The sequence below is a fragment of the Scyliorhinus torazame genome, chromosome 3 (genome assembly GCF_047496885.1).
Source record: "Scyliorhinus torazame isolate Kashiwa2021f chromosome 3, sScyTor2.1, whole genome shotgun sequence".
In the NCBI taxonomy this organism is placed as follows: Eukaryota; Metazoa; Chordata; class Chondrichthyes; order Carcharhiniformes; family Scyliorhinidae; genus Scyliorhinus; species Scyliorhinus torazame.
In genome coordinates this window covers 342,835,620-342,862,456 of record NC_092709.1, presented here as the reverse complement: position 1 = coordinate 342,862,456, position 26,837 = coordinate 342,835,620, and the positions used below count along the sequence as shown (strand labels likewise).

The 26,837-nt window shown below is 46.9% G+C and overlaps 1 protein-coding gene across 2 annotated transcripts in view; it reads right to left on the bottom strand.

Moving 5' to 3' along the window:
* Positions 1-26,837, bottom strand: part of nagk (N-acetylglucosamine kinase) — a 78,331-nt gene that overhangs the window by 24,531 nt on the left and 26,963 nt on the right. For both annotated transcript variants that reach the window (XM_072497729.1, XM_072497728.1), the window contains one exon: positions 1,705-1,846. In XM_072497729.1, the coding sequence (XP_072353830.1) occupies positions 1,705-1,846 (142 nt within the window). The remainder of the gene's footprint in view (positions 1-1,704; positions 1,847-26,837) is intronic.

Below are 26,837 nucleotides of genomic sequence, written 5' to 3'. Positions count from 1 at the left end.
GGATGTCAGAGGTAGGTTCTTTACCCAGAGAGTAGTGGGGGCATGGAATGCACTGCCTGTGGAAGTAGTTGAGTTAGAAACATTAGGGACCTTCAAGCAGCTATTGGATAGGTACATGGATTATGGTAGAATGATATAGTGTAGATTAATTTGTTCTTAAGGGCAGCACGGTAGCATTGTGCATAGCACAATTGCTTCACAGCTCCAGGGTCCCAGGTTTGATTCCGGCTTGGGTCACTGTCTGTGCGGAGTCTGCACATCCTCCCAGTGTCTGCGTGGGTTTCCTCCGGGTGCTCCGGTTCCTCCCACAGTCCAAAGATGTGCAGGTTAGGTGGATTGGCCATGATGAATTGCCCTTAGTGTCCAAAATTGCCCTTAGTGTTGGGTGGAGGTGTTGACTTTGGGTAGGGTGCTCTTTCCAAGAGCCGGTGCAGACTTAATGGGCCGAATGGCCTCCTTCTGCACTGTAAATTCAATGATAATCTATGATTAATCTAGGACAAAGGTTCGGCACAACATCGTGGGCCGAAGGGCCTGTTCTGTTCTGTATTTTTCCATGTTCTATGCCGTCCACTCTCAGACTGGGCCTTCATATGACCCCAGTCCCACATTACCGTGGTTGACTCTCACGACCCTCTGAAGTGGCTGCCAAGACATTCAGTCGTACCAAACCGTTTTCAGCAGTTCAAGAAAACCCACCATCCTATAAAAAATTCTTTCATCGAACGTGGGCTTCACTAGCTGGGCCAGCATTTGTTGCTCATCCCCAATGGCCTTCCCGAGTGGCTCTCTGGTCCATTTCAGGGGGTTAAGAATCAACCACATTGCTGTGGGTCTGGAGTCACATGTGGGCCAGACCGGGTAAGGACGGTAGATTTCCTTCCCTAAAGGACATTAATGAACCAGGTGAGTTTTTACAACAATTAATTATAGTTTTGTGCTCACCATTCCGGAGACCAGCTTTTAATTCCAGGTTTTATTAATTGAATTCAAATTCCGCCATCTACTGTGGTGGGATTTGAGCCCATGTCTCCAGAGAATTAGCCTGGGCCTCTGGGTTACTAGTCAAGTGATGCTGGAATGGTTGAGGGCTCTGGGTCTGTAATCGTTGGGGTTTAGAAGGATGAGGAGGGGGATCTTAATGAAACTTACAGGATACTGCGAGGCCCGGATAGAGTGGATATGGAGAGGATGTTTCAACTTTGAGGAAAAACTAAAAGCAGATTAGGACACCATCTCAGACTAAAGGGACGACCCTTTAAAATAGAGATGAGGAGGAATTTCTTCAGCCAGAGGGTGGTGAATCTGTGCAACTCTTTGCCGCAGAAGGCTGTGGAGGCCAAATCACGGAGTGTCTTTAAGACAAGGTTCTTGATTAATAAGGGGATCAGGGGTTATGGGGAGAAGGCAGGAGAATGGGGATGAGAAAAATGTCAGCCATAATTGAATGGCGGAGCAGACTCGATGGGCCGAGTGGCCTAATTCTGCTCGTATGTCTTATGGTCTCACGCTACCACTTACGCCAGTCTCCCCAAAATGGAGGATAGTTGATAAATGCTGGCCTGCTCCAGCAGACGCAGATTAACAGCGCAGAGTAGAGAGTGAGTTTTAAAATTCAACTACTGGATCAAACAGAAAGCACCCCAGCCCGCAACATAAAATCATAATCTTAAATTCTGAACTTTGGTCGGCATTGGAACGTACCCGTATCTGTGGCCGTCGATATTCCCCCTATTGCATCTGTAGTGATGTAGTAGTTCTCACTCAGTTTTGGGAACGTCACCTTCAGCTGTTCAATCATTTTCCTGGTGGCTTCCTCTTGCTCCCCTCCGCTCAGAGTCATTCCCTGAGAAAGCAGTAAGCACAGAGGTAATTCCAGCATCCTATATGGTAAGGAAAACATCCCAAAGGCACAGGAGCGTCATCTGACACCGAACCCAAGGAGGAGAGACCAAAAGCTTTGTCAATTAGGTAGCTTTAGGTCAGCACGGTGGCGCAGTGGTTAGCACTGCTGCCTCAAGGCGCCGAGGTCCCAGGTTTGATCCCGGCTCTAGGTCACTGTCCGTGTGGAGTTTGCACGTTCTCCCCGTGTCTGCGTGGGTTTCACCCCCACAACCCAAAGATGTGATGGGTAGGTGAATTGGCCACGCTTAATTGCCTCTTAATTGGAAAAAATGAAATGGGTTCTCTGAATTTATTTTTTAAAAACGAGGTAGCTTTAGAGGTGGAAAGGCAGAGGGTGTTGAGGAGGGAATTCCATCCCCACCCTATCCCCATCAATATAAACCATCCTAGTAACGCAGGCTAGCAATCCTCTGAAAAATAAATTCCCCCTTGCCTCGGTCTGAAATGGAAGACCCCACAATTTTAAACGGGCATGATGATATAATCACCTGGATATTAAATTCATCATTTTCCTTGGTTTTCGACAGGAAAATCATATTCTGAATTTTGCCACTTTAAATGATGGAATGGCAACCAAATTCAACGAACTTTTATCAAAAATGATCATAAATTAATCTTTACCCTAACATTTGTTCTCTGTATCTTCATGTAATCTGTGCTGTCATATTATGCATACTTTATGCCAACATTGAGTCCAGTAATATGGGAATCATAGACACTGCTTTGTTTTTGGATAGCAGCTGCTGTTAACGATTCTGGAATTATCACCTTCAGCTCGAGACGCATCTTTTGTTGGTATTTTTTGTCCCGTTATCACCCCCTTTTGCCTTTTGTCATTTAATCTCTCCTGCCTTCTTTCGTGTTCGGTACATTGGTATAACACTGGCTGCAACTGGATGCAGCTTAGATCAAAAAGATACTCCAGACCTTGAAGTTAGTTCAATCAGGTTTATTCAACTAATAGCACAGTTAGCACAGTTCTCTGCGAGTTCGACTCTCTGCTAACTTAAGTGTGGTTACTCTGTCTGACTGAACCAGACTAGCTCTTAGCCATGTGGTGCAGGTGTGAGATTGTAACAATACCCTTGCCTGACTCTCTAGATGTTCATCAGTGGAAAGTGTGAGTGTCTCGTGTCTTTTATAGTCAGATTCCACCCGAGTGTGCTGCCTGCTTATTGGTCATGTCCTGTTCTCTGTGTCCATTAGCTGCTGGTCTGTTCCTGCCTGTATATCATTATGTGTGTCTGCATATCATGACATCTCCCCTTTTTTTTTAATGTTTGGATGACATGTGTGAACGTATTTACAAGAATAAGCCAATATTAACATATATACATGCAGTGGATGTGAACATATGTACATGTGAAAACAGCTGTCTAATGCGAGAACACAGAACATAGCAAACTGAACAAACTTTCAGAAGTCCAATCTCGGTGGCTTGCGTCTGATCCTGATCGACCGCTGGAGAGGTGGTGGTGGGGACGACAGCGCCTTGATGGGCAGGATTAAAGCCTGACTGGTGGCCTCGGGAGTCGAGGTATCAGGAGGTGGCAAAACACCAGAAGGAAACGGAGAAGAATGTGGTGGCAGGCAACTTTGCGCAGTGCCCGTCTGTTTCGTCGCACAACAGAATCATCAGCCAGACGCACAACGTATGAGCGGGGGCAGCCTGTCGAACAACGACAGCTGGAGCTGACCAGCCTCCATCGGGGATCTTGACCTGAACAGTGTCTGACGGTGATAACACGGGCAAATCGGTGGCATGAGCATCATAGCCCCGTTTTTGCCGGTCTCGGAGCTGCTGCACCTTCTGTGACAAATGTTGAATTCTTTACCAGTCAGTCTGGCCTCAATAAAACTCTAGATGGATTTGTAGGCATAGTATTATTTATTTTTAACCAACTTGCAAGTCTGACTCGCTTCTCAGGGACACAGAACCAGTCTCCTGGACCCCTTGGAAACGAATGAGGAAGGAGACAAAGGGATCTCTGCAAATACATTCAAATGGCATCAAGTTTCACATACAGATTCCCATAGGTCATCCTAGACCCCTCCTGACCTGGCCATACATCCTAATTGGCTCACTTCTCATTCCTTAACCCTGGCCTCTTGTTACCCAGCATCCTTTTCTCCTCCTCTACCAGACACCCCTCCCCCTTACTTGCCATGCTTTCTGAAATCCTTTGTCTGTGAACTCACTAGAATTAGACCGGCCTACATCTACATTACTATAACTAATATATTTAAACTAACTATTTTATATCACATTCGTCATTCCCTCCTTTTATCATTTCATGATAACCTATCTATTCAATCCGTAGCTACGGCCCCTCATCTAAAAAGATTTGTCGTTGCATTTCCAATTCCTGTTGTAACCCCCCTTCATCCGCTGCACCCTCGTGGATCCTAACAGCCAAGATTCTAGGGGCGTCTATATGTTCCAGTGCACCCCGCATTCTACCCATCACGCATTTAAGGATGGCCAGGCCCACAAAGATGCAGCCGAGTGCCACTGCTAAATACATGGCCATATTTATCAACCAGTCCTTCCAACCTCCAAATCCCCAGTTACCCCAAAAGCCAGGGTCCTGCATTCCGTCCAGGTGATCCCGTGTGCGATCCATAAATTTAGTGATGTTAACGGTTAGGTCTTGAACTCCCATGATACACTTGCCCTGCACTATGGCTCATACCCCACCCTCACAGGCCAGAAGATAGTCAAGAGCATACCGGTTCTGCATTGCAAACAACCGCAGCTGAGACAATTCCTTGGTTATTGCCCCGAGGGCTCCCAAGGTTTCGTTTCCCAGGATGGTAAGGCCACAAATAAAATAATTCCTATCGCTAACCGCCAAGGAACCCTTTTCCTCGGATGGTGATGTCTAGCACGAGGGGACATACCTTTAAATTGAGGGGAGATAGATATAAGACAGATGTTAGAGGTAGGTTCTTTACTCAAGAGAGTGGTAGGGGCGTGGAATGCCCTGCCTGCAACACTAGTGGACTCGCCAACACTAAGGACATTCAAATGGTCATTGGATAGACATATGGACAATAAGGGAATAGTGTAGATGGCTTTAGAGTGGTTTCACAGGTTGGCGCAACATCGTGGGCCGAAGGGCCTGTACTGCGCTGTAATGTTCTATGTTCTATGTTCTACACCTCCCAGTGTCAAGACGCTCAGAATTCCCCACCCGGCTGAGTGGCCCCGGTTGGGTGCGAGAACCTGAGGTTTTATCCAGTTCTCGCAGAATTTAGCTGAGACTGCCCGGCGTGCTAACTGATTATGCAGCAACCACGCCGAGGGGCGTGGTAGGGACTAGAGTCCCGATAGCAATTTGGCGGGGAAATGGGGGTGACAAAACATTGGTCGCTGTACCATTAAAAGTTATATTCGTTTCCACCTCTACCAGCAAACAGCCGTACCCGTCACTGCCGAAACAATTCTCATACGACCGGGAGTCCCTATTGGGAGTGAAGTGGCTAGGTATATACGCCCTCCACCGTTGCAGCCTATCATACTGTGAGTGGGAATTATCCCGAGGAAGGGGAAGGCAAATAGCGGGTGGTGCTGAACCTGGATCGTAAGGAAGAGTGACTTGCTCGGGCGGTGGCTCGGAATGCTGACAATGAACCACCGTTTGGGGAGTGCCCCAAAGTGGTGAAACAGAAAATAACCTAGACACCGCTGCGGGGTTCGGGTAGCAGACAACCCGTCCCTGGCCATACAAGCGGTGGTAAATCTGGTAGAAGAGATTCATACTACCCGGGTTTTCCTCAGTCTGGGCCCTAAATGAATTAAGTGCATCTCCTGATAACCTAAGTTCTAGTTGTACTCCTCTCCTCACAAGCCCCGTCCTCTCTCTAGTCCCCCTCTCTCTCTCCAAAAACAAGGCAATGTCCATGTAATGTTCCCCTCCCATCGCCGGGACCGGTGCAATTGCTTCATGAGTCCTGCATTGTCCGTTAATCTGATGACCTTCCATGAGTCGATACCATTTCCTCGTATATGGGGGCAGCGAAGAACATCACCTCTGCATAAACAAAATGTCTTTGTAGTTTGGTTGGGGTTACAGATGTAGATGGTATTTCCCTTTTCCATGTCCGTCGCCGATGTCACTCCAAGCGAGGTGAGGCCGAAGATTACACAGGCGGTGCGCAGCCACCCCATCATGCTTCACACCTGTAAAATAGCGCGGGGGAAGGGAGGCAGGTTAGTAACCAACCTTTTTACAGTGGTAGAGGTGACCCAATTTACAGTGGTGGAGGTGGACCCAAGCACTCCGCCCCTCCACTTTAACTACTGTGGGGGTGGTAAGGAGAACTTGGAAGGTAATGGGGGAGGTGGCGGGTGAGCCGCGCGGACCTGGCCATGGAGCTCCTTGAGGACCTTAGTGAGGGCTAGAACATAGGTGGTCATCTCTTCAGTCATATGGTGACACTGAACCAGTCTGGGAACACGTAGGCTCCAGGGAGTTCTAAGGGGCATGCCTTAAAGGATCTCGGCAGGAGAGAGCCGTTCCGGTCCCGCAGCTGGAAGAGGGCAACGGGGAGCAGCTTAAGCCATGTCAGTCCCTGGTCTGTTCTTAATTTAGCCAATTTAGTTTTGAGGGTCTGATTGTGTCTCTCAACCAACCCGGCCGCCTGCGGTCTGTACGCACAGTGTAACTGCTGGCGTATGCCCAACTGGGAGCAGAACTCCTGTTAATCTGTCCAATAAAATGAGGCCCGTTATCAGAACTTAACTGAGCTGGTATACCGTACCGGGGAATGATTTCCCGCATCAGAACTTTAACCACAGTAACAGCTTTATTATCAGTAGTTGGATACGCCTCGACCCATCTGCTGAACACATCCACAATGACCAAAACATATTTATAACATTGACAACATTGACATCTTTCTAACTCAATGTAATCCATTTGGAGCGTCTCAAAGGGACCACTGGGCAACGGGGTTTGCCTCATACCACAAGGGATACCTTTGCCAGTGTTATTTTGCTGACAAATCAAACACCGATTACTGATACTCTGGGCCAACCCCTGTATTTTAGGGTGCCACCAAGTGTCCAGCAACAAATCACTAGTTCCCCGAGCCCCACAATGAGTTGCAAAGTGTACACATTCGATGACCCATAAAGCTAGTACATCAGACATACAAGTCTGATGTGCTGGAGTGGTCCATAAAGAGGAAACAGAATCATATGTACAACCTAACCGTTTCCGCATTTGTTTATCACTCTCTGGAGCGTCCTCCTGTAACCTTATGACGTCTTGGATGGTTGGCATTGGCTTGTTAGAAGCAGACCTATTTATAGCAGATCGTTTAGTCTGACTTAACATTTTAGGCACCATCACTTGCTGAATTTGCGCGGCTGTCGACGCTGCACAATCTGCTTGTTCATTACCAACGTCAACTGGGGTCTTACCGTTTGTATGGGCAGCGCATTTAATGACGGAAATCTGCGCGGGCATAAGGAGGACCTGCAGTAGGTCATTAACTAAACCCCGGTGGGATATTTCCGTGCCGGCCGAGGTAAGGAATCCCCTATTCTTCCAGAGCTGTCCGAAGTCATGAACTACCCCGAAGGCATATCGGGAGTCAGTGTAAATATTTACCCGACGATCTACCCCAAGTATACATGCACGGGTAAGGACAAAAGGTTTGGCTTGTTGGGCTGAATAAGGGGTCTGAAAAGCGGCCGCTTCTAGGATCAGACCATCCTGATCTACGATTGCATAACTGGACAGTCTCCGGCCAGTGGGGCTCATTAATGCACTGCCATCAACATACATAATCATGTAATAACGGAATATCACTCAGATCGTCCCTTATTGTGGTAGTTTCCTGAATCAAGGCTAAACAGTCGTGGCCAGGTGCGTCTTCATGGACAGGGGGACCGCTAAGAAAACAGGCTGGATTGATAGTGGTACAGTAATTAAATGTCAGACGTGGATTGTTCAAAAGGTACATTTCATACCTATTCTGACGAGCTGCGGTAAGATGCCGAGTCTGCAGTTGCTCCAGTAGTGCGATGACCGAGTGGGAGCTATACACCGTAATATCCTGTTGGAGAGTTATATTGGCAGCAGCCTGCAAACTATTGTATATCGCTGCCAAGATCTGGGTGCAAACAGGGTGGCCCAACGCCACTGGGTCAAGTTTGGAAGAGTAATATGCTACGGGCCGGTGCTTGTCCCCATGTTGCTGGGTGAGTACCGCTGTTGAACATCCTTCCAGAACAGTACAGTATATCTGGAACGGTCGGTCGCACAAGGGCCTACCGAGGGCCGGTGCTTGTAACAAGGCCTGCTTCAGGCAACGGAAGGCTTCGAGTGCCTCGGTGGTGAGAGTAAAGTTCCCCTCTTCATTAGTGTAAGGCGTCAGCAGCTTTGTATAGACAGCGATGTTTGGTATCCACTGCCTACAATAATTCACCATACCCAGCCAATGACAGACCTCCTTGGCTGTGGTAGGGGCGGGGGATTGGCATATTGGTTCAATACTACTGGGTTCGAGACTTCTTTCTGTGGCTGTAAGTAAAACTCCCAAGAACTTGACCTTTGTCTGAGCCACCAGGACCTTTGATTGTGAATCAACATAACCCAACGAGGATAGGTGGTTTAATAACTGGATCACATCATCCCTGTTACTGGGCTCGTCAGGACTCGCTACCAATATGTCATTTACATACGGCACTAGAGTGGAACCATGCTCCAATGTCAAGGCCTGGAGTTGGGTCTGCAGGCATCTGGAGAAGAGCGTAGGTGAGTTGACGAACCCCTGAGGCAGTCGGGTCCAGGTACTGTTGTCCATTGTAAGTGAAGGCAAACAAATATTGGCTTTCAGATGCGAGTGGAAGGGCAAAGAAAGCGTGCTGAAGGTCAATTATGGCGAAGACCTGGGCTCGAGCTGGAATTTGAGCCAGTATGTGGGCAGGATTAGGGACAAGAGCATGTAACGGCTGTGCGATGGCATTGACTGAACGTAAATCCTGTACTAATCGGTACTGGTCTGGTTTGGCTGGTTTAGGCACAGCAAGTATGAGGGTGTTACAATCTGATTGGCAAGGGTGACGAATGTGATATAAAATAGTTACTTTAGAGTTACTAGTTAATGTAATGTAGAAATAAGCCACTTTAATTCTTGCAGTTAGGGACAAAGGAATTTGAGACCGCATGGAAAAAGCAGGAAGAGGTGTGTCTATGAGAGTGATGCTGCATTGATAGGGGCCAGAGAAAGGGATTGGAAGTGAGCCAATCAGAATAGATCGAACAGGTCAGGAGGGACATAGGCTGACCTATGTCCGTCGAGTATGTGAAACTTGATACCATTTGAATTGATTTTGCAGAGATCCCTTTGTCTTTTAGTTCAGTCGTTTTCTGGGATGTAAGAGGCTGGATGTCTCTTACGTTTCTGTAAGATGATTCAAGCTTGCAAGCTAAATAAATAACTTCTGTTTACGTGCGAATCCGTCTCAACTTTTATTGAGGCCAGACTGACAGAGAAAGAAATTTGGAGATCTACAGGGACCAAAATACCCTGTTGCAACAGCTCTCGGATTAATTTGTCTATAGACGGGGCAGCTTGGGGTTTCAGGGGGTATTGCCGAATGGAAGGCAGCTTGACATGGTCCTTAATCGTTACCTTAATGGGGGTAACATTTGTCTTTCCCACTTGTGATGGGTATTCCGCCCAGACCTGTGGATTGACATATTCCAAAACGTCACGTTCCCGGTGATGCTGAAGTCGAGTGTTAATCGTTTCAGGGACCTCAAAATATTTTATGGAAGTGTCGTCTGGCGTGACTTGAAGTGCGTACTCTGTTGGTTCTGAATGATCCACTGTCATCCTTACCATAGGCCCCAGATCCTTGGCATGGTACTGGTCGTGGACCTGACGTGTAATATGAGGGCCTACAGAAGCTGACTGTGGCCATAAATCTGGTGGTATTGTAACAAAATTGGCTGTACCTTCTTTTCCTGTGACTGTGGCTGTAACCTTGACTGGCCATTCGGTCCCAATTAACGGCCGGTATTTGTCCTTCAACTCCCTGTTTTGTCCGGTTCTGTCATAGGCCAGGGTAACGTGATGCAGTGAATGTTCAATGTCTAACGTCCACCAGTGGGGAGTGACAGAAATATAGCACTGTTGTCTCATCCCCCATGATTAAACCGTTACCCCTTCATCTCCGCACTCTAGCTGTAGCTGGAAGATACACAGTAAATCTCGGGCCAACAAGTTACAGTCCAATCCAGTAGTCACCACAAACTGATGTTACAGCATCAGGGTTTGGTATTTTCCTAATCGGCAACTGTCTCAGAGTCTCACTAGGGGGCGCTCTAGCGGATTCCTCTGGCTCTTCAAAGACTTCGACATCCTTCCCTTCCACTAGGGGGAGCTCCAGCCCCTCAGAAACATTCCCATCCTCTTTCTTTGTTCTCATACTTTTCTGTCCTACCATATCGGTCTGAAGGGATCTAGGTGGTATGCGTGATTGTTTCTGGATAGGATCAGGCCCCTCTCTCATTGTCCGAGATCGGGTCCTAGAGCTAACTGGGCTTGTTAAACAGAACTCCCCTTCTCGAACAGACAGTGTAGATGCTGAAATAGGACCCAAGCTATCAACCGAAGGGGCTGGAGGGGCTGGCATGATTTGAATCTAAATTATGATACCCTGGTGGTTCTGGAATTAGTGCAGACAATGCTACTAGTGCAACCGGGACTCTAGCCAACATGGTCCAATTTTCTAGGTCGTCATCTGCTTCTGTCAATGCAAGGCCAGCCATTGAACTATGTAGCCCAATTTTTTTTTTACTCAAGTCCACCCTCTTTACTTGCGCGTTTTTTTGAATGCACACTCCTTTTTCAAGATCACCAGAGTTTTCTGGTTCCCCTTTCACTAATTGGAATCCCCATTTTAAGGGCATTTTCTTGCCAACTTAATAACATGATCTTATCCCTCATGTTGACAATACTGTCTCCACAATCTAATTAACTCTTTAGCTTTCATACTTTGGCACTCTTTTTAAAAAAAAATTTAAAATTTGCCTATTTATAACCAATGGCAATTTTTGCTACTTGGCAAAATTATTTAAACGGTTTTAACAGTGTTCTTTTAAAACTTAAAATGTTTGAAAATTCAAATTGATTTACTGCAACCTGCAAGCTTAGCTCTGATCTCAACTCAGAACTGAATTTACGATTTGCTAAACACAAACTTGTATAACTTTTACAACTTAATTAATTCTTTATCTTAACAATTTTTCTTTTTACAAGTTTTTCTTACATTCACAAAAATGTTGGCTGCTATCAATGAGGGAGCAGTTAGCTGCAGTGATTTATACCGGAGCAAAGTCAACTGTCATCTCCAGATTTACACTTTTTAAAATGGTGTCAGTGAGTTTCTTTAAGTTTCTATTAATTCACAAATAAAATGAGATAAACATTATTTCAAGTAATTCAAACTTAAGATTCTGGCAATTTCAATCAATTGCTTGCTAAAATAATTAACTTTTATCAAAGAGGTGGAGAAATCCACTGGTTTCCTTTAATTAATTCAAAACGTAACTTTGCTGGAGTTTCACTGACTCGAAAGAAAGGTATCCAATTGCAACTCAAGCTGCCTGTTATCACAAGGCCCGTGTGAGAAGCACTGTCTGTAGTCGTTAACTTTGACTGTTGCTGTTAACCCTTTGAGAGACTTCTGCTTTAACTAACATGCAGCATCCAGTTCTATGGGTGTTCTTTTGTTTTGAAATTTATCCAAACATTTCCCCATAATCTCTAACTAGTCCTCAAGACTGCGTTTCTTGCCACTACAGTACAAGGATACAATTTTAGCTTAAACAACTATAGATTTAAAAACACTCTTGGAACTGAACCCTCCACTCTACGGTCCTATCAGTTCATCAAAACACTCACACACTCTTGGAACTGAACCCTCCTCTCGGCGGTCCCATCAGTTCATCAAAACACTCACACATGGAATTAAACCATCAATTTCGATGTCCCATCAATTCCAAAACCGAACTATCAATTATGATATCCTATCAGTTAAATTTTCTAATCCCCAGACTGACTTTTGATTTCGTCGAGACAATCTTTCCGTACCAACCGCAAGTGACCAGACCAATCAGGCCATAAGAAGAGGGGAAAACCAATGCGTGTCATTTTCCAGCTACACACATTGTGGGCCCGTTTCCACTTTCCTTGGCCAAAATCAATCTAATTCTGATTTCGCAATTGGTCGATAACCGTCTGGAGAAATCCTGGGTTTCGGCACCAAATGACAAATGTTGAATTCTTTACCCGTCAGTCTGGCCTCAATAAAACTCGAGATTGATTTGTAGGCATAGTATTATTTATTTTTAACCAACTTGCAAGTCTGACTCGCTTCTCAGGGACACAGAACACAGATCCAGTCTCCTGGACCCCTTGGAAACGAATGAGGAAGGAGACAAAGGGATCTCTGCAAATACATTCAAATGGCATCAAGTTTCACGTACACCATTCCCATAGGTCATCCTATACCCCTCCTGATCTGGCCATACATCCTAATTGGCTCACTTCTCATTCCTTAACCCTGTCCTCTTGTTACCCAGCATCCTTTTCTCCTCCTCTACCGGACACCCTCCCCCTTCCTTGCCATGCTTTCTGAAATCCTTTGTCTGTGAGCTCACTAGAATTAGACCGGCCTACATCTACATTACTGTAACTAATATATTTAAACTAACTATTTTATATCACATTCGTCATCTGCAGCAGTGGGAGGTGTTCCAGGTTGGGCAAGTGTATGGCTGGAAGTCTCGTTCGCAGGTCCCTGTTCATCAGGAGTTGAGCTGGCGACATGCCAGTGGACAGTGGGGTCGCCCTGTACGCAAGCAGTGCAAGGTGAATGTCAGACACAGAATCCGCAGCCTTGCAGATGAGCTGCTTCACTATGTGCACCCCTTTCTCAACTTTTCTGTTTGACTGCGGATAGTGTGGGCTGGAAGTGACGTGTTTGAACTGATACGACTGGGCAAACAGAGGCCATTCATGGCCGCTGAAGCACGGGCCATTGTCACTCATAGTGAGTGGGATACCATGCCTGGAGAACGTCTCCTTACAGGCCTTGATGACGGTCCGAGATGTGAGGTCTGAGAGCTTCGCGACTTCAGGGTAATTGGAAAAATAATCAATGATTAACACATAATCATGACAATTTGCATGAAAGAGGTCGATGCCAACCTTGGACCATGGAGAGGTTTTGATTTCTTGCTGCTGAAGTGTCTCCTTACTCTGCGCTGGCTTGAAGCACTGACAGGTCGCACAGTTAAGGACCATGTTCACCGAGGGCGGAGGTATGGCTATCGGACATGGCGAGCTTTCTTGGCCTAGAGAAAGTCAAGTTCGCCTTGAGAGGTTCGCGACTCAGGTTCGCCCGAAGGTGGCAGCCATTTATTGACTTCTTCGCAGAGGAGTAAGCGTCAGCAGGGGGAGGGGGCTAGGGTAGAGTAGAATAGGGGGATATTGAGGCAGGTCCGTGCGTGAACAGAGCCGCGGTTTGCACTATGTTTAATTTGTAATTTGTGTCTAAATTTTTTTTTTTGTACTGTACAATGTCACTTTTTCTATATGCCTAAAATACCTCAATAAAATCGTTTGTTTAATTTTTAAAAAGGACCATGTTCGCGATTCCGGGCCAGTAGACAGCCTGCCTGGCTCTGCGTCTGCACTTTTCCACACCCAGGTGGCCCTCATGGGTTTGACGGAGCACCAAGCTCTGGAGACTGTGTGGAATTACAATCCGGCCCAGTTTGAGGAGGATACCATCAACCACCGTCAGGTCGTCCTTTACATTGAAAAATTGAGGGCACTGCCCTTTTTGCCAGCCATTGGCTAGGTGTTGCAAAACACGCTGCAGGAGGGGGTCTATGGCTGTCTCCTCACGGATACGAATCACTTTCTCATCAGATGCCGGGAGGATGCTGGCACACAGCTGCTCCTGTGACTCAACCTGTGACTCAATTTGCCGGATGACGTTCAGTGGTTCACTAGGCACGGTGATGGATCGGGACAGTGTATCGGCAATGATGAGCTCCTTGCCAGGCGCATAGACCAGGTCAAAGTCATACCTTCGGAGTTTGAGGAGGATGTGCTGCAACCGAGGTGTCATGTCATTAAGGTCCTTGTGGATAATGTGGACCAGGGGCCTGTGACCCGTCTCGACTGTGAATGAAGGCAGGCCGTAGACAGAGTCGTGAAACTTGAGAATGCCAGTGAGAAGGCCCAGGCATTCCTTCTCGATTTGTGCATACCTTTGTTCGGTGGGCGTCATTGCCCTTGATGCGTAGGCAACCGGTGCCCAGGATGAGGTGTCATCGCGTTGCAGCAGGACCGCACCGATGCCATCCTGGCTCGCATCGGTCGAGATTTTTGTTTCCCTGTCTGGGTCGAAAAATGCCAATACGGGTGCAGTGGTGAGCTTGGCTTTCATCTCCAACCACTCTGCCTGATGGGCCGCCTTCCACTCGCAGGCAGTGGATTTCTTCACTAGGTTTCGTACGGCCGTGGTGTGTGAGGCCATGTTTGGGATGAACTTGCCGCGAAAATTGACCATGCCCAGGATGCGCAATACCACCTTCTTGTCTTCCGGGACCTTCATGGCTGCAATGGCCTTGACCTTGTCTGTGTCGGGGCACACGCCCTGCTGAGAGATCTGGTCACCTAGGAACTTGAGTGTCGACATGCCGAAGCAACATTTGGCCCTGTTCAGCTTCAGGCCATTGGCGTGGGCCCGGCGGAATACCTGCTGGAGACGGGAAACGTGCTCCTCAGGGGTCATGGACCATATGATGACATCGTCCACGTACACACGAACCCCTTCGATGCCCTCCATCATCTGCTCCATGATGCGATGAAATATCTCCGATGCCGAATGGCATACGGTTATAGCAGTATCTGCCAAACGGTGTGTTGAAGATGCAGAGCCTGCTGTTAGACTCATCCAGCTGGATTTGCCAGAATCCATGTGACATATCTAACTTCGTGAAAAACCTTGCATGTGCCATCTCACTGGGGAGTTCCTCCCGCTTCAGGATGGGGTAGTGTTCACGCATTATATTCTGGTTGAGATCCTTGGGATCAATGCAGATGCGCAGGTCTCCAGAGGGTTTTTTAACACACACCATCAAGCTGACCCAGTCAGTCGGTTTGGTTACCCTGGCAATGATCCCCTGCTGCTGCAACTCATTGCGCTGTTCCTTCAGGCGCTCCTTCAGCGGAGCCGGGACCCGGCGTGGTGCATGGACCACTGGCTTGGCATCAGGTCACAGTAGGATCTTGTACCGATATGGCAAAGTGCCCATCTTGTCAAACACATCTGGATACTGAGCGAGGATGTCATCAATGCCAGCTTGAAGATCCACGTTGGAGGATGTCATTGAATAAACCCGCTGCACCAGGTTTAGCTTTTTGCAGGCATGCGCGCCCAGTAGGGATGCCCTGTCCGGCTTGACAATTTCAAACCTTAGCCGTGCATGGGTGCCCCGGTTGGAGAAGAGTAGATGGCAGGACCCCAATGCCGTGATGGCATTACCGTTATAGTCCAGGAGCTGGCAGGCTGCTGGAAGGACCTTGGGGGGCTTCTTGATGCGTTTGAAGTCTGCCTGTGAGAGGAGGTTGGCAGAAGCACCTGTGTCCAGCTTGAACTGGATGGAGCAGCGGTTGACCTGTATCACCGCACACCATTCACCCTCCGAATCCACAGCGAGGATGGACTGAATGCGAGTTGAGTTAGGTGTGGCATGTTCATGTGTGGTAATGATGCTACCTGGTAGGCAGACTCCAGGCACTCGTCCTCTGGATCCGTTGTCCTGCCAGGATCAGAATCCTGTAATCGTCGTCACACATTCTGGATGCGCCGTCGTCGGAATTGGGAGCGCTGGCCTCTGACTGGTGGTGCAGACCGGCACAAGGCTGCATAGTGTCCAGGCTTCCCGCAGTTTAAACATCGCCTGCCTCATGCAAGGCAGTGTCCCTTTAAGTGGGCGTTGCCGCAGTTCGGGCATGTCATGACGTCGACGACGTGACGCGGTGTACGTCGTCGCACATGCGCAGTGCGGTTGGCAGACGCCTGCACCTGTGCAGTGTGGGTGTCGGCCGCTTCGTTATCCCGTTCGCATCACGCACGTGTGGGGCTCCGGGAAAAGTGCGCGAGATGGCCGCTGTCTTCAATGTGGAGGCGCTGCATCCGGGAGATGGCCTGCACACACTCTGCCTTGTGGGAGGCAAGTTTCTAATTTTCAGCGGTATTGGGAATACCGATTTTTTGCGTGCTCATGCACTGTACATATTTCAATCGCGACTGGCAGGGTCATATACTTGATTTTAAGAGCTGCTCTCTCAGAGGATCAGAGTGAACTCCAAACACGATTTGGTCTCTGATCATGGAGTCAGCAATATCACCAAAGTTGCAGGACAGCGCTAGCAGGCGGAGGTTAGTTAAGAAGGCATTGAAAGATTCATCTTTACCTTGAAGATGTTGTTTGAATATGTAGCGCTTGAAGATTTCACAGACACTATCGAACTTGTCGAGGATGGTCTGAAACTTTGTCTTGGCCTGGCCTTCGGTGAAGTTAAACGAGTTGAAAAGTTTGATGACTTGATCACCCGCTGTTGAGAGGAGAAGCGCGATGTTTCTTGCATCAGACGCACCCTCGAGGTCTGAGGCTGCGATGTACAGCAGAAGCTTTTGCTTGAATGTCCGCCAGTTGGCACTGAGATTGCCGGAGGTCCTGAGCTGGTGAGGAGCCTGAATGTTCTCCATGGTGCCGGGATTCAGTTGCTGGTCATCACGGAACAGACTGAGGTAAGTTACCTTAAATTAGTAGTCTCCTGGTATTATGTCGTGTTAGGTACACTGGTCTAACACTGGCTGCAACTGGATGCAGCATAGATCAAATAGATACTCCAGACCTTGAAGTTAGTTCAATCAGGTTTATTCAATGAATAGCACAGTTCTCTGTGAGTTCGACTCTCTGCTAACTTAAGTGTGGTTACTCTGTCTGACTGAACCAGACTGGCTCTTAGCCACGTGGTGGTGGTGTGAGATTGTAACAACACCCTTGACTGACTCTCTAGATGTTCATCAGTGGAAAGAGGCGGAGTGTGAGTGCCTCATGTCTTTTATTATCAGATCCCACCCGAGTGTCCTGTCTGCTCATTGGTCATGTCCTGTTCTCTGTGTCCTTTGGCTGCTCGTCTGTGCCTACCTGTATATCATTGTGTGTCTGCATATCGTGACACTTTCCACCCTACCAGAGGCCTCTCTTCCCTTCTGTTCTTTCCTGCTCCCCATCCTTTGCCTTTCCTTTCCTCTTCACTTGCCCAAAACCTTTCGATCTCTGAACTATTTTCCAGTTCTGATGAAAGGTCATTGACCTGAAACATTGACTCTCTTTCCCGCTCTCTTCCGACGCTGCAGAGTTTTTTTCCCAGTATAGTCAGTTCAGATTTTGAGCTATTTGCTTCAGGACACCAGGACAGCCTGATTAAAATAACAAGAATGGTTAAACGGTGCAGGGGAAGGCCATTCGGCCCATCCTGTCCACATCGGCTCTCCAACTGAGCATGTACACAATGTTCCAGCTAAGATTTAACTAGTGTCTGGTATAAGTTCTCAATCTCTCTTCACTTCAATTTGCTTTTGTACCTCCCAATCTAAAACCTCTATATTCAGCCTGGCCCTCAATTATATTTTCTGCCTGAAACCTATCATAAGCATACTTTTTCTTCTTTATCTTAATTTTTATCTCCTTTCTCAAACAGGGAGCTCTGGATTTGTTTGCGCAACCTTTCCCCTTTGAGGCAACGTGCTTGGATTGTGCCCAAACTATTTCTTTTTTGAGGGTAGTCCATTGTTCAGCACTGGTCGCCATAGAATTCCGACAGTGCAGAAGGGGAGGCCATTCAGCCCACTGAGTCTGCACTGACGCTCAGAAAGAGGCCCACTCCCCTGCCCCATCCCTGTAACCCCACACATTGATCATAGCCAATCCACCTAACCTGCACAGCTTTGTCGGAAACCGGAGCACCCGGAGGAAACCCATTCAGGCACGGGAAGAACGAGCAAACGCCACACAGTCACCCAAGGCCGGAATCGAACCCAGGCCCCTGGCACTGTGAGGCAGCAGTGCTAACCACTGTGCCGGCCGCCAACCTTTGATTCCAGTCTATCTGGTCCAGCTCCGTTCTTCCCCAGTTCATTTCCTTACTCTGAATTGCCTGTTATACTTTTTTACCATCATCCTAAACCTTATGATACAACGATTACTGCCTCTTAACTGTCCTTCCACTGACACCTTGTCTACTTGGCCCACTTAATTTCCAGACACAGGTACAGCAGTGCCTCCTTTCTTGTTGGACTGGACAGAAAATTTGCTTGAACACAATCTCGGAATACTTGTCCCCTCTGCCCTCTCACCACCCCTAGCCCAGTCTATATGTGGGTAATTTAAGTCCCCTACATAACAACTCCAAAATGTTTGCACCTCTCTAAGTTCCCTGCTGATTTGTTCCTCTATATCCTTCCCACTAGCTGGTGGTCTGTAGACTACACTGAGCAATGTGATTGCATTCCTTTTGTTCCTTATCTCTAACCAAATAGATTCTGTCCTTGACCCCTCGGGGACATCCTCTTCTGCCCGCACTGCAATGCTCTCCTTAAATCAATACTGCCACCCCTTCCTGCTTTTTGTCCTTTCCTATTTTTTCTGAACACCTTGTGCCCAGGAATATTGAACACCTAGTGCTGTCCTTCCTTGAACCAGGTCTCTATTTTCACCATAACATTATAATTCAACATGGCTATTTGTGTCTGTAACTCCCCAAACTTATTTACTATACTCTGTGCATTCACATATATGCAGTCAGGAACGTCACCAGATAGAACATAGAAAAATACAGCACAGAACAGGCCCTTCGGCCCACGATGTTGTGCCGAACCTTTGTCCTAGATTAATCATAGATTATCATAGAATTTACAGTGCAGGAGACCATTCGGCCCATTGAATCTGCAACTGCTCTTGGAAAGAGCACCCCACCCAAGGTCAACACCTCCACCCAACACTAAGGGCAATTTTGGACACGAAGGGCAATTGATCATGGCCAATCCACCTAACCTGCACATCTTTGGACTGTGGAGGAAACCGGAGCACCCGGAGGAAACCCACGCACACACGGGGAGGATGTGCAGACTCCGCACAGACAGTGACCCAAGCCGGAATCGAACCTGGGACCCTGGAGCTGTGAAGCAATTGTGCTATCCACAATGCTACCGTGCTGCCCTTAAGAACAAATTAATCTACACTATATCATTCTACCATAATCCATGTACCTATCCAATAGCTGCTTGAAGGTCCCTAATGTTTCCAACTCAACTACTTCCACAGGCAGTGCATTCCATGCCCCCACTACTCTCTGGGTAAAGAACCTACCTCTGACATCCCCCATATATCTTCCACCATTCACCTTAAATTTATGTCCCCTTGTAATGGTTTGTTCCACCTGGGGAAAAAGTCTCTGACTGTCTACTCTATCTATTCCCCTGATCAGCTTATGAACCTCTATCAAGTCGTCCCTCATCCTTCTCCGTTCTAATGAGAAAAGGCCTAGCACCCTCAACCTACTTTCCATTCCAGGCAACATCCTGGTACATCTCCTTTACACCTTTTCCAAAGCTTCCACATCCTTTCTAAAATGAGGTGACCAGAACTGTACAATGTACTCCAGTATCGTCTGCAAATTTACTGACCCACCCTTCAACTCCCTCATCCAAGTCATTAATGAAAATCACAAACAGCAGAGGACCCAGAACTGATCCCTGCGGTACGCCACTGGTAACTGGGATCCAGGCTGAATATTTGCCATCCACCACCACTCTCTGACTTCTATCAGTTAGCCAGTTCGTTATCCAACTGGCCAAATTTCCCACTATCCCATGCCTTCTTACTTTCTGCATAAGCCTACAATGGGGAACCTTATCAAATGCCTTACTAAAATCCATGTACACTACATTCACTGCTTTACCTTCATCCACATGCTTGGTCACCTCCTCAAAGAATTCAATAAGACTTGTAAGGCAAGACCTACCCCTCACAAATCCGTGCTGACTATCCCTAATCATGCAGTGTCTTTCCAGATGCTCAGAAATCCTATCCTTCAGTACCCTTTCCATTACTTTGCCTACCACCGAAGTAAGACTAACTGGGTTATCCCTAGTCCCTTTTTTGAACAGGGGCACGACATTCGCCACTCTCCAATCCCCTGGTACCACCCCTGTTGACAGTGAGGACGAAAAGATCATTGCCAGCGGCTCTGCAATTTCATCTCTTGCTTCCCATAGAATCCTTGGATATATCCCGTCAGGCCCGGGGGACTTGTCTATCCTCAAGTTTTTCAAAATGCCCAACACATCTTCCTTCCTAACAAGTATTTCCTCGAGCTTACCAGTCTGTTTCACACTGTCCTCTCCAACAATATGGCCCCTCTCATTTGTAAATACAGAAGAAAAGTACTCGTTCAAGACCTCTCCTATCTCTTCAGACTCCATACACAATCTCCCGCTACTGTCCTTGATCGGACCTACCCTCGCTCTAGTCATTCTCATATTTCTCATATGTGTAAAAGGCCTTGGGGTTTTCCTTGATCCTACCCGCCAAAGGTTGTTCATGCCCTCTCTTAGCTCTCCTAATCCCTTTCTTCAGTTCCCTCCTGGCTATCTTGTATCCGTCCAGCGCCCTTTTTCCTCTTAACAAGACATTCAACCTCTCTTGTCAACCATGGTTCCCTCACTCGACCATGCCTGACTGGGACATACATATCAAGGACACGTAGTACCTGTTCCTTGAACAAGTTCCACATTTCACTTGTGTCCTTCCCTGACAGCCTATGTTCCCAACTTATGCACTTCAATTCTTGTCTGACAACATCGTATTTACCCTTCCCCCAATCGTAAACCTTGCCCAGTTGCACGCACCTATCCCTCTCCATTACTAAAGTGAAAGTCACAGAATTGTGGTCACTATCTCCAAAATGCTCCCCCACTAACAAATCTATCACTTGCCCTGGTTCATTGCCAAGTACCAAATCCAATCTGGCCTCCCCTCTGGTCGGACAATCTACATACTGTGTTAGAAAAGCTTCCTGGACACACTGCACAAACATCACCCCATCCAAACTATTTGATCTAAAGAGTTTCCACTCCATGTTTGGGAAGTTGAAGTCACCCATGACTACTACCCTGTGACTTCTGCACCTTTCCAAAATCTGTTCCTCCACATCTCTGCTACTATTGAGAGGCCTATAGAAAACTCCTAACAAGGTGACTGCTCCTTTCCTATTTCTGGCTGGCCGTGCAGATCCACAGATCTTTTGAAAGTGGCAACATAAGTGGAGAAGGTAGTCAAGAAAGCATACAAAATGCTTGCCTTCATTGGATGGGGCATCGAGTATAAAAACTGGCAAGTCATGCTACAGTTGTATAGAACCTTTGTAAGGCCGCACTTGGAATATCGCGCACAATTCTGGTCGCCACACTACCAGAAGGATGTGGAGGCTTTGGAGAGGGTGCAGAGGAGGTTTACCAGGATGTTGCCTGGGTTGGAGAGTGTTAGCTATGTGGAGAAGCTGAATAGACTCGGACTGTTTTCATTGGTGGGTCTGTGGAATTCATTGCCACAGAGGGAGGTGGAGGCCGGGACGTTGAGTGTCTTTAAGACAGAAGTTGATAAATTCTTGATTTCTCGAGGAATTAAGGGCTATGGAGAGAGAGCGGGTAAATGGAGTTGAAATCAGCCATGATTGAATGGTGGAGTGGACTCGATGGGCCGAATGGCCTTACTTCCGCTCCTATGTCTTATGGTCTTATTAGAACGACAGAGGTTGAGGGGTGACAGAGGTCTACAAGATTATGAGGGTCATGGATAGAGTGGATGGGCAGGCACTCTTTCCCAGGGTGGAGGGGTCAGTTACCAGGGGGTTTAAGGTCCATGGGGCAACAGTTAGAGGAGATGTACGAGGCAGGTTTTTTGCTTTTTACACAGAAGGTGGCGAGTGCCTGGGGGAGGTTGAGGAAGCAGATACATCAATGGCATTGAAAAGGCATCTTGACAAATACATGGATAGGATGGGTATAGAGGGACAGCACAAGGAAGTGCTGAGGGGTTTTGGCCAAGGTTGGTATCATAGTCGGCGCAGGCTTGGAGGGTCGAAGGGCCTGTTCCTGTGCTGTATTGTTCTTTGTTCCATACCAAAACAATTCGGGGCTCGGAATCCCATCCCACCAAACACAGGAATATCAGGATGTACAGCAGTGACATGTATAAATTGTCCTTTCAATGTTAACACACAAATCCCAATTCAATCAAGACCGTTTCAGTCATCCTGATCCAAGTGCAGATTGTTAAAAAAATGTTTTAAATACTCCCAGAGATCAGCACGTTCAGAGACATGCATGAGGTAGAAGACATGTAATGGTGATTCTATAAGTGGTTAATAGGATTCACCAGTTCAGGGACGTTGTTTGATTTAATTTTTAATAATCTTTATTGTCACAAGTAGGCTTACATTAACACTACAATGAAGTTACTGTGAAAAGCCCCTAGTCGCCACATTCCGGCGCCTGTTCGGGTACACAGAGGGAGAATTCAGAACGTCCAATTCACCTAAGAGTACACCTTCCGGGACTTGTGGGAGGAAACCGGAGCGCCCGGAGGAAACCCACGCAGACACGGGGAGAATGTGCAGACTCCACATAGACAGTGACACAAGCCGGGAATCGGACCTGGAACCCTGGAGCTGTGAAGCAATAGTACTACCCACTTCAATATCTGGTTGTAATAATTTTTTTAAAAAAAAGTAAACATCAAAACAAATCAGGTCTAAAAATAAGTGAAAAATCAGTTTGAGCAGTTCAAAAGTAATAATTGACTGGCCTATTGCCACAAAAATGTAACAAACCTTTAACCAGCGAGCCCAATTGAAATGTGTAATTTGTAATCCCCATAGTCTTCCTCCCAGTCTACTTCATCCAAGTTTATTGATACATCCTTTTACACTTATGTTATTCAAGTAGTTTATGGAACTTCCTTTTAACTGGTTTATGTTTTTTGGCTTCAATTAGCTTTGGGTTCCACACTCTTGGACATTTATTTTGGTGAAGACAATTCTCCTGAACACCTCATTAGATTATCAGCTGCTGTCTACGGTTTTGTCTCCTATTTTTATTTTCCCCAAGGCTCAAATCAAGCACCATGTATTCCATCGATCCTTTCGCAATGTAACACGCTGCTAGCAGATCATACTACAGGCTTCCATTCCTCAGGTAAAGACAAGTTTCAACCTGCTCTGAATTCCAGGAAAGTTGTACACTCTCAGTCCCTATAACGTGGGCTTATTGAAAACAGAATACAGTGGCGCCAATTAAGGTGTTCTGGACAATAAAGCAACTCAGTTATTTTTCTTCGGATGTTTTAATATTTCCACATTACTCTTCCCTCGGGTATTTGTTAAACTAAATATTAACACACAAAGAAAAATTGAGTATTGCCGAACAAGTGACATGCTGTCTAAATGGTATTGGGGAAATTGATGGGATTGAAGGCTGATAAATCCCAGGGCCTGATAATCTACATAATATAATTTTTATTAGTGTCACAAGTAGGCTTACATTAGTGCAATGAAGTTACTGTGAAAATCCCCCAGTCGCCACACTCCAGCGCCTGTTCGGGATGTAGTAATCTCTGTATATGTTAATACAGGATTAGTCAGTACAGTCAGATGATCACTAGATGGCAACACTAACAGGAACTATAGAAGTAGTTTCCCGTTCTTTCGTTAGGTTAGTGTGTGTGCGTAGTGCAGCTCGAGTAAAGACGTGACCAGATCAGAGTGTAATGTATTATCATAATTGTTAATTTAATCTAATCTTATTCATTGTTTTACTAGTCAAAGTATTAAAGTGAAAGAACTCACAAGTATATTATTTAATTACTCAATAAATAATTTGTCATCAACTGGAAGACTGTGACTGTTTATCATCAAGTTCAATTCAATTCGGCAAAACAAATGAGTAATATTTATATTACAATTCAGTAATATAACAATCGCCCCATTCCGGTGCCTGCTCGGGTACACGGAGGGAGAAGTTAAGAATGTCAAAATTACCCAACAGCACATCTTTCGGGACTTGTAGGAGGAAACCGGAGCACCCGGAGGAAACCCACGCAGATACAGGGAGAACGTGCAGACTCCGCACAGACAGTGACCCAAGCCGGGAATCGAACCTGGGACTCTGGCACAGTGAAGCAATAGTGCTAACCACTATCCTACCATGCCGCCCATGGGGAACCTCCAGGTGGTGGGGCTCCCAGGTATCTGCTGCCCTTGTCCTTCTAGATGGTAGTGGTCGTGGGTTTGGAAGGTGCTGGCTAAGGAACCTTGATGAGTTACTATAGTGCATCTTGTAGATGGTACACACGGCTGCCACTGTTCGTCGGTGATGGAGGGTTTGAATACTTGTGGAAGGAGGAGCAATCATGCGGGCTGCTTTGTCCTGGATACTGTCGAGTTGGAGTTGCACTCATCCAGGCAAGTGGAGAGTATTCTAACACATTCCTGACCTGTGCCTTGTAGATTGTAGAGAGGCTTTGGGGGGGGGCAGGATGTGAGTTACTTGCCATAGGATTCCCAGCCTTTGACCTGCCCTGGTAGCCACAGTATTAATACGGCTAGTCCAGTTCAGTTTCTGATCAATGGTAACTCCAGGATGTTGATTGTGGGCGATTCAGCAATGGTAATGCCATTGAATGTCAAGGGGCGATGGTTAGAACCTCTCTTGCTGCCATGTCACTTTCAGCCTGCAGGATGTTTCCAGATTTTGCATCATCTACAAGTTTAAGCATGTTTCTCCCTTCACTGTAGAATATGTCTTTCCTGAAACAAACACAAGAGAAAGGACCCAAAACACAACTGCAACCCACGTCACACTTTCTTTCCAAACCAAACATTCACCTGCGATTACCAAACTCTGCTTGATATCCCCAAAGAGCTGGAACAGACATGATGGGCAGTATGGTCACATTCGCTGCCTTTTTTTCCGATGGTATTATTCATTCTCATGTGGGCAAGGCCATGAGATTTACTGGATTTCTACTGGCTTCAGTTATGTGGATTGGCTGGGGTTGTGTTCCTTAGAGCTGAGACGGTTAAGGGATCTCCACTTTCCTAGTGAAGATGGCCAAAGAACAAAGAAAGGTACAGCACAGGAACAGGCCCTTCGGCCCTCGAAGTCCGTGCCAACCATGTTGCCCGGCTAAACTACAATCTTCTACACTTCCTGGGTCCGTATCCCTCTATTCCCATCCTATTCATGTATTTGTCAAGATGCCCCTTAAAAGTCACTATCGTCCCTGCTTCCACCATCTCCTCCGGCATCGAGTTCGAGGCACCCTCTTGTGTAAAAAACTTGCCTCGTACATCTACTCTAAACCTTGCCCCTCTCACCTTAAACCTATGCCCCCTAGTAATTGACCCCTCTACCCTGGGGAAAAGCCTCTGACTATCCACTCTCTCTATGACCCTCATAATTTTGTAGACCTCTATCAGGTCGCCCCTCAACCTCCATCGTTCCAGTGAGAACAAACCGAGTTTATTCAACCGCTCCTCATAGCTAATGCCCTCCATACCAGGCAACACCCTGGTAAATCTCTTCTGCACCCTCTCTAAAACCTCCACATCCTTCTGGTAGTGTGGAGACCAGAACTGAACACTATACACCTGAACAACTGGAGAGGATATTTTTGGAGCGGGTTTTGAATAGTCGAGTATCTGGCTTGCTATTCCACTTCACAAGGCAGTGAAGTGTCAATCACACAGATGCGGGGACTGAAATCAGGCCAGGTAAATATGGCAGGGTTTCTTCCTTTGTGCAACGATGCTTTCTAGTTGTTTTCCCTCTCCTTCCCATTCTGTAATCGAGTCATAGAATAGTCACAGCACAGAAGGAGGCCATTTGGCCTGTCGTGTTTGTGCTGGCCCTCTGAAGGAGCCACTGTCCCACCTTTTCCCCCGTAGCACTGAACATTTTTCCTTTTGTGATAGTAATCCAATTCCCTCTGGAATATCTCAACGGAATCTCCCTCCACCACACTCTCAGACAGTGCATTCCTGATCCTAACCGCTTGCTGAGTGAAAACGTTTTCCTCATGTCGCCACTGCTTATTTGGTCAAACACCTTAGTCAATAACCTTAAATCTGTGCTCCCGGTCTCTGAACCACTGGAAAGAGTTTGTCCCCAGCCCATTTTGAACACCTCCAGCAAATCTCCTCTCAACCGTCTCGTCGCCAAGGAAATCAATCGCAACTTCTCCAATCTATCCACCAAACGGAAGCTCCTCATCCGTTTCGGTGAATCTCTTCTGCACCCTCTCTGATATTTCCATATCCTTCAGAAGCTGTGCTGCCCAGTACTGGCTGAACCAGTGTTTGGCACAGGTTCTGCTCGCCCAGTGATGGCTTTTGTCCCCCCCCCCCGCCCCCCCCCCCCAACCTCCCTTTGCAATTCGCTGCTGATCTCTCACTATAGTGTTTATTTCACTCTGATCTCAATGGTCTTTGAACTCTCCAACTCAGACACTGCATGGGCTTATCAGTAAAGTCTAAAGAACCCAGCGATTACACAATCAACTTGCACAATGACAAGTAGAGGTCACATCCAAGCACAAACACACAAAAAAATGAAAAAAATACCAAAGTATTCCTCCAGGGGAAATACTCCATAGGTCGACCCAAAACTACAGCATCCCCATTTCTGATGGCACCCCAGTGAAACTGTGCTCTGCAAGAAGCTATCTCCACTTCAGGTGGGGAAACAGAAAGGCAGAGGATTT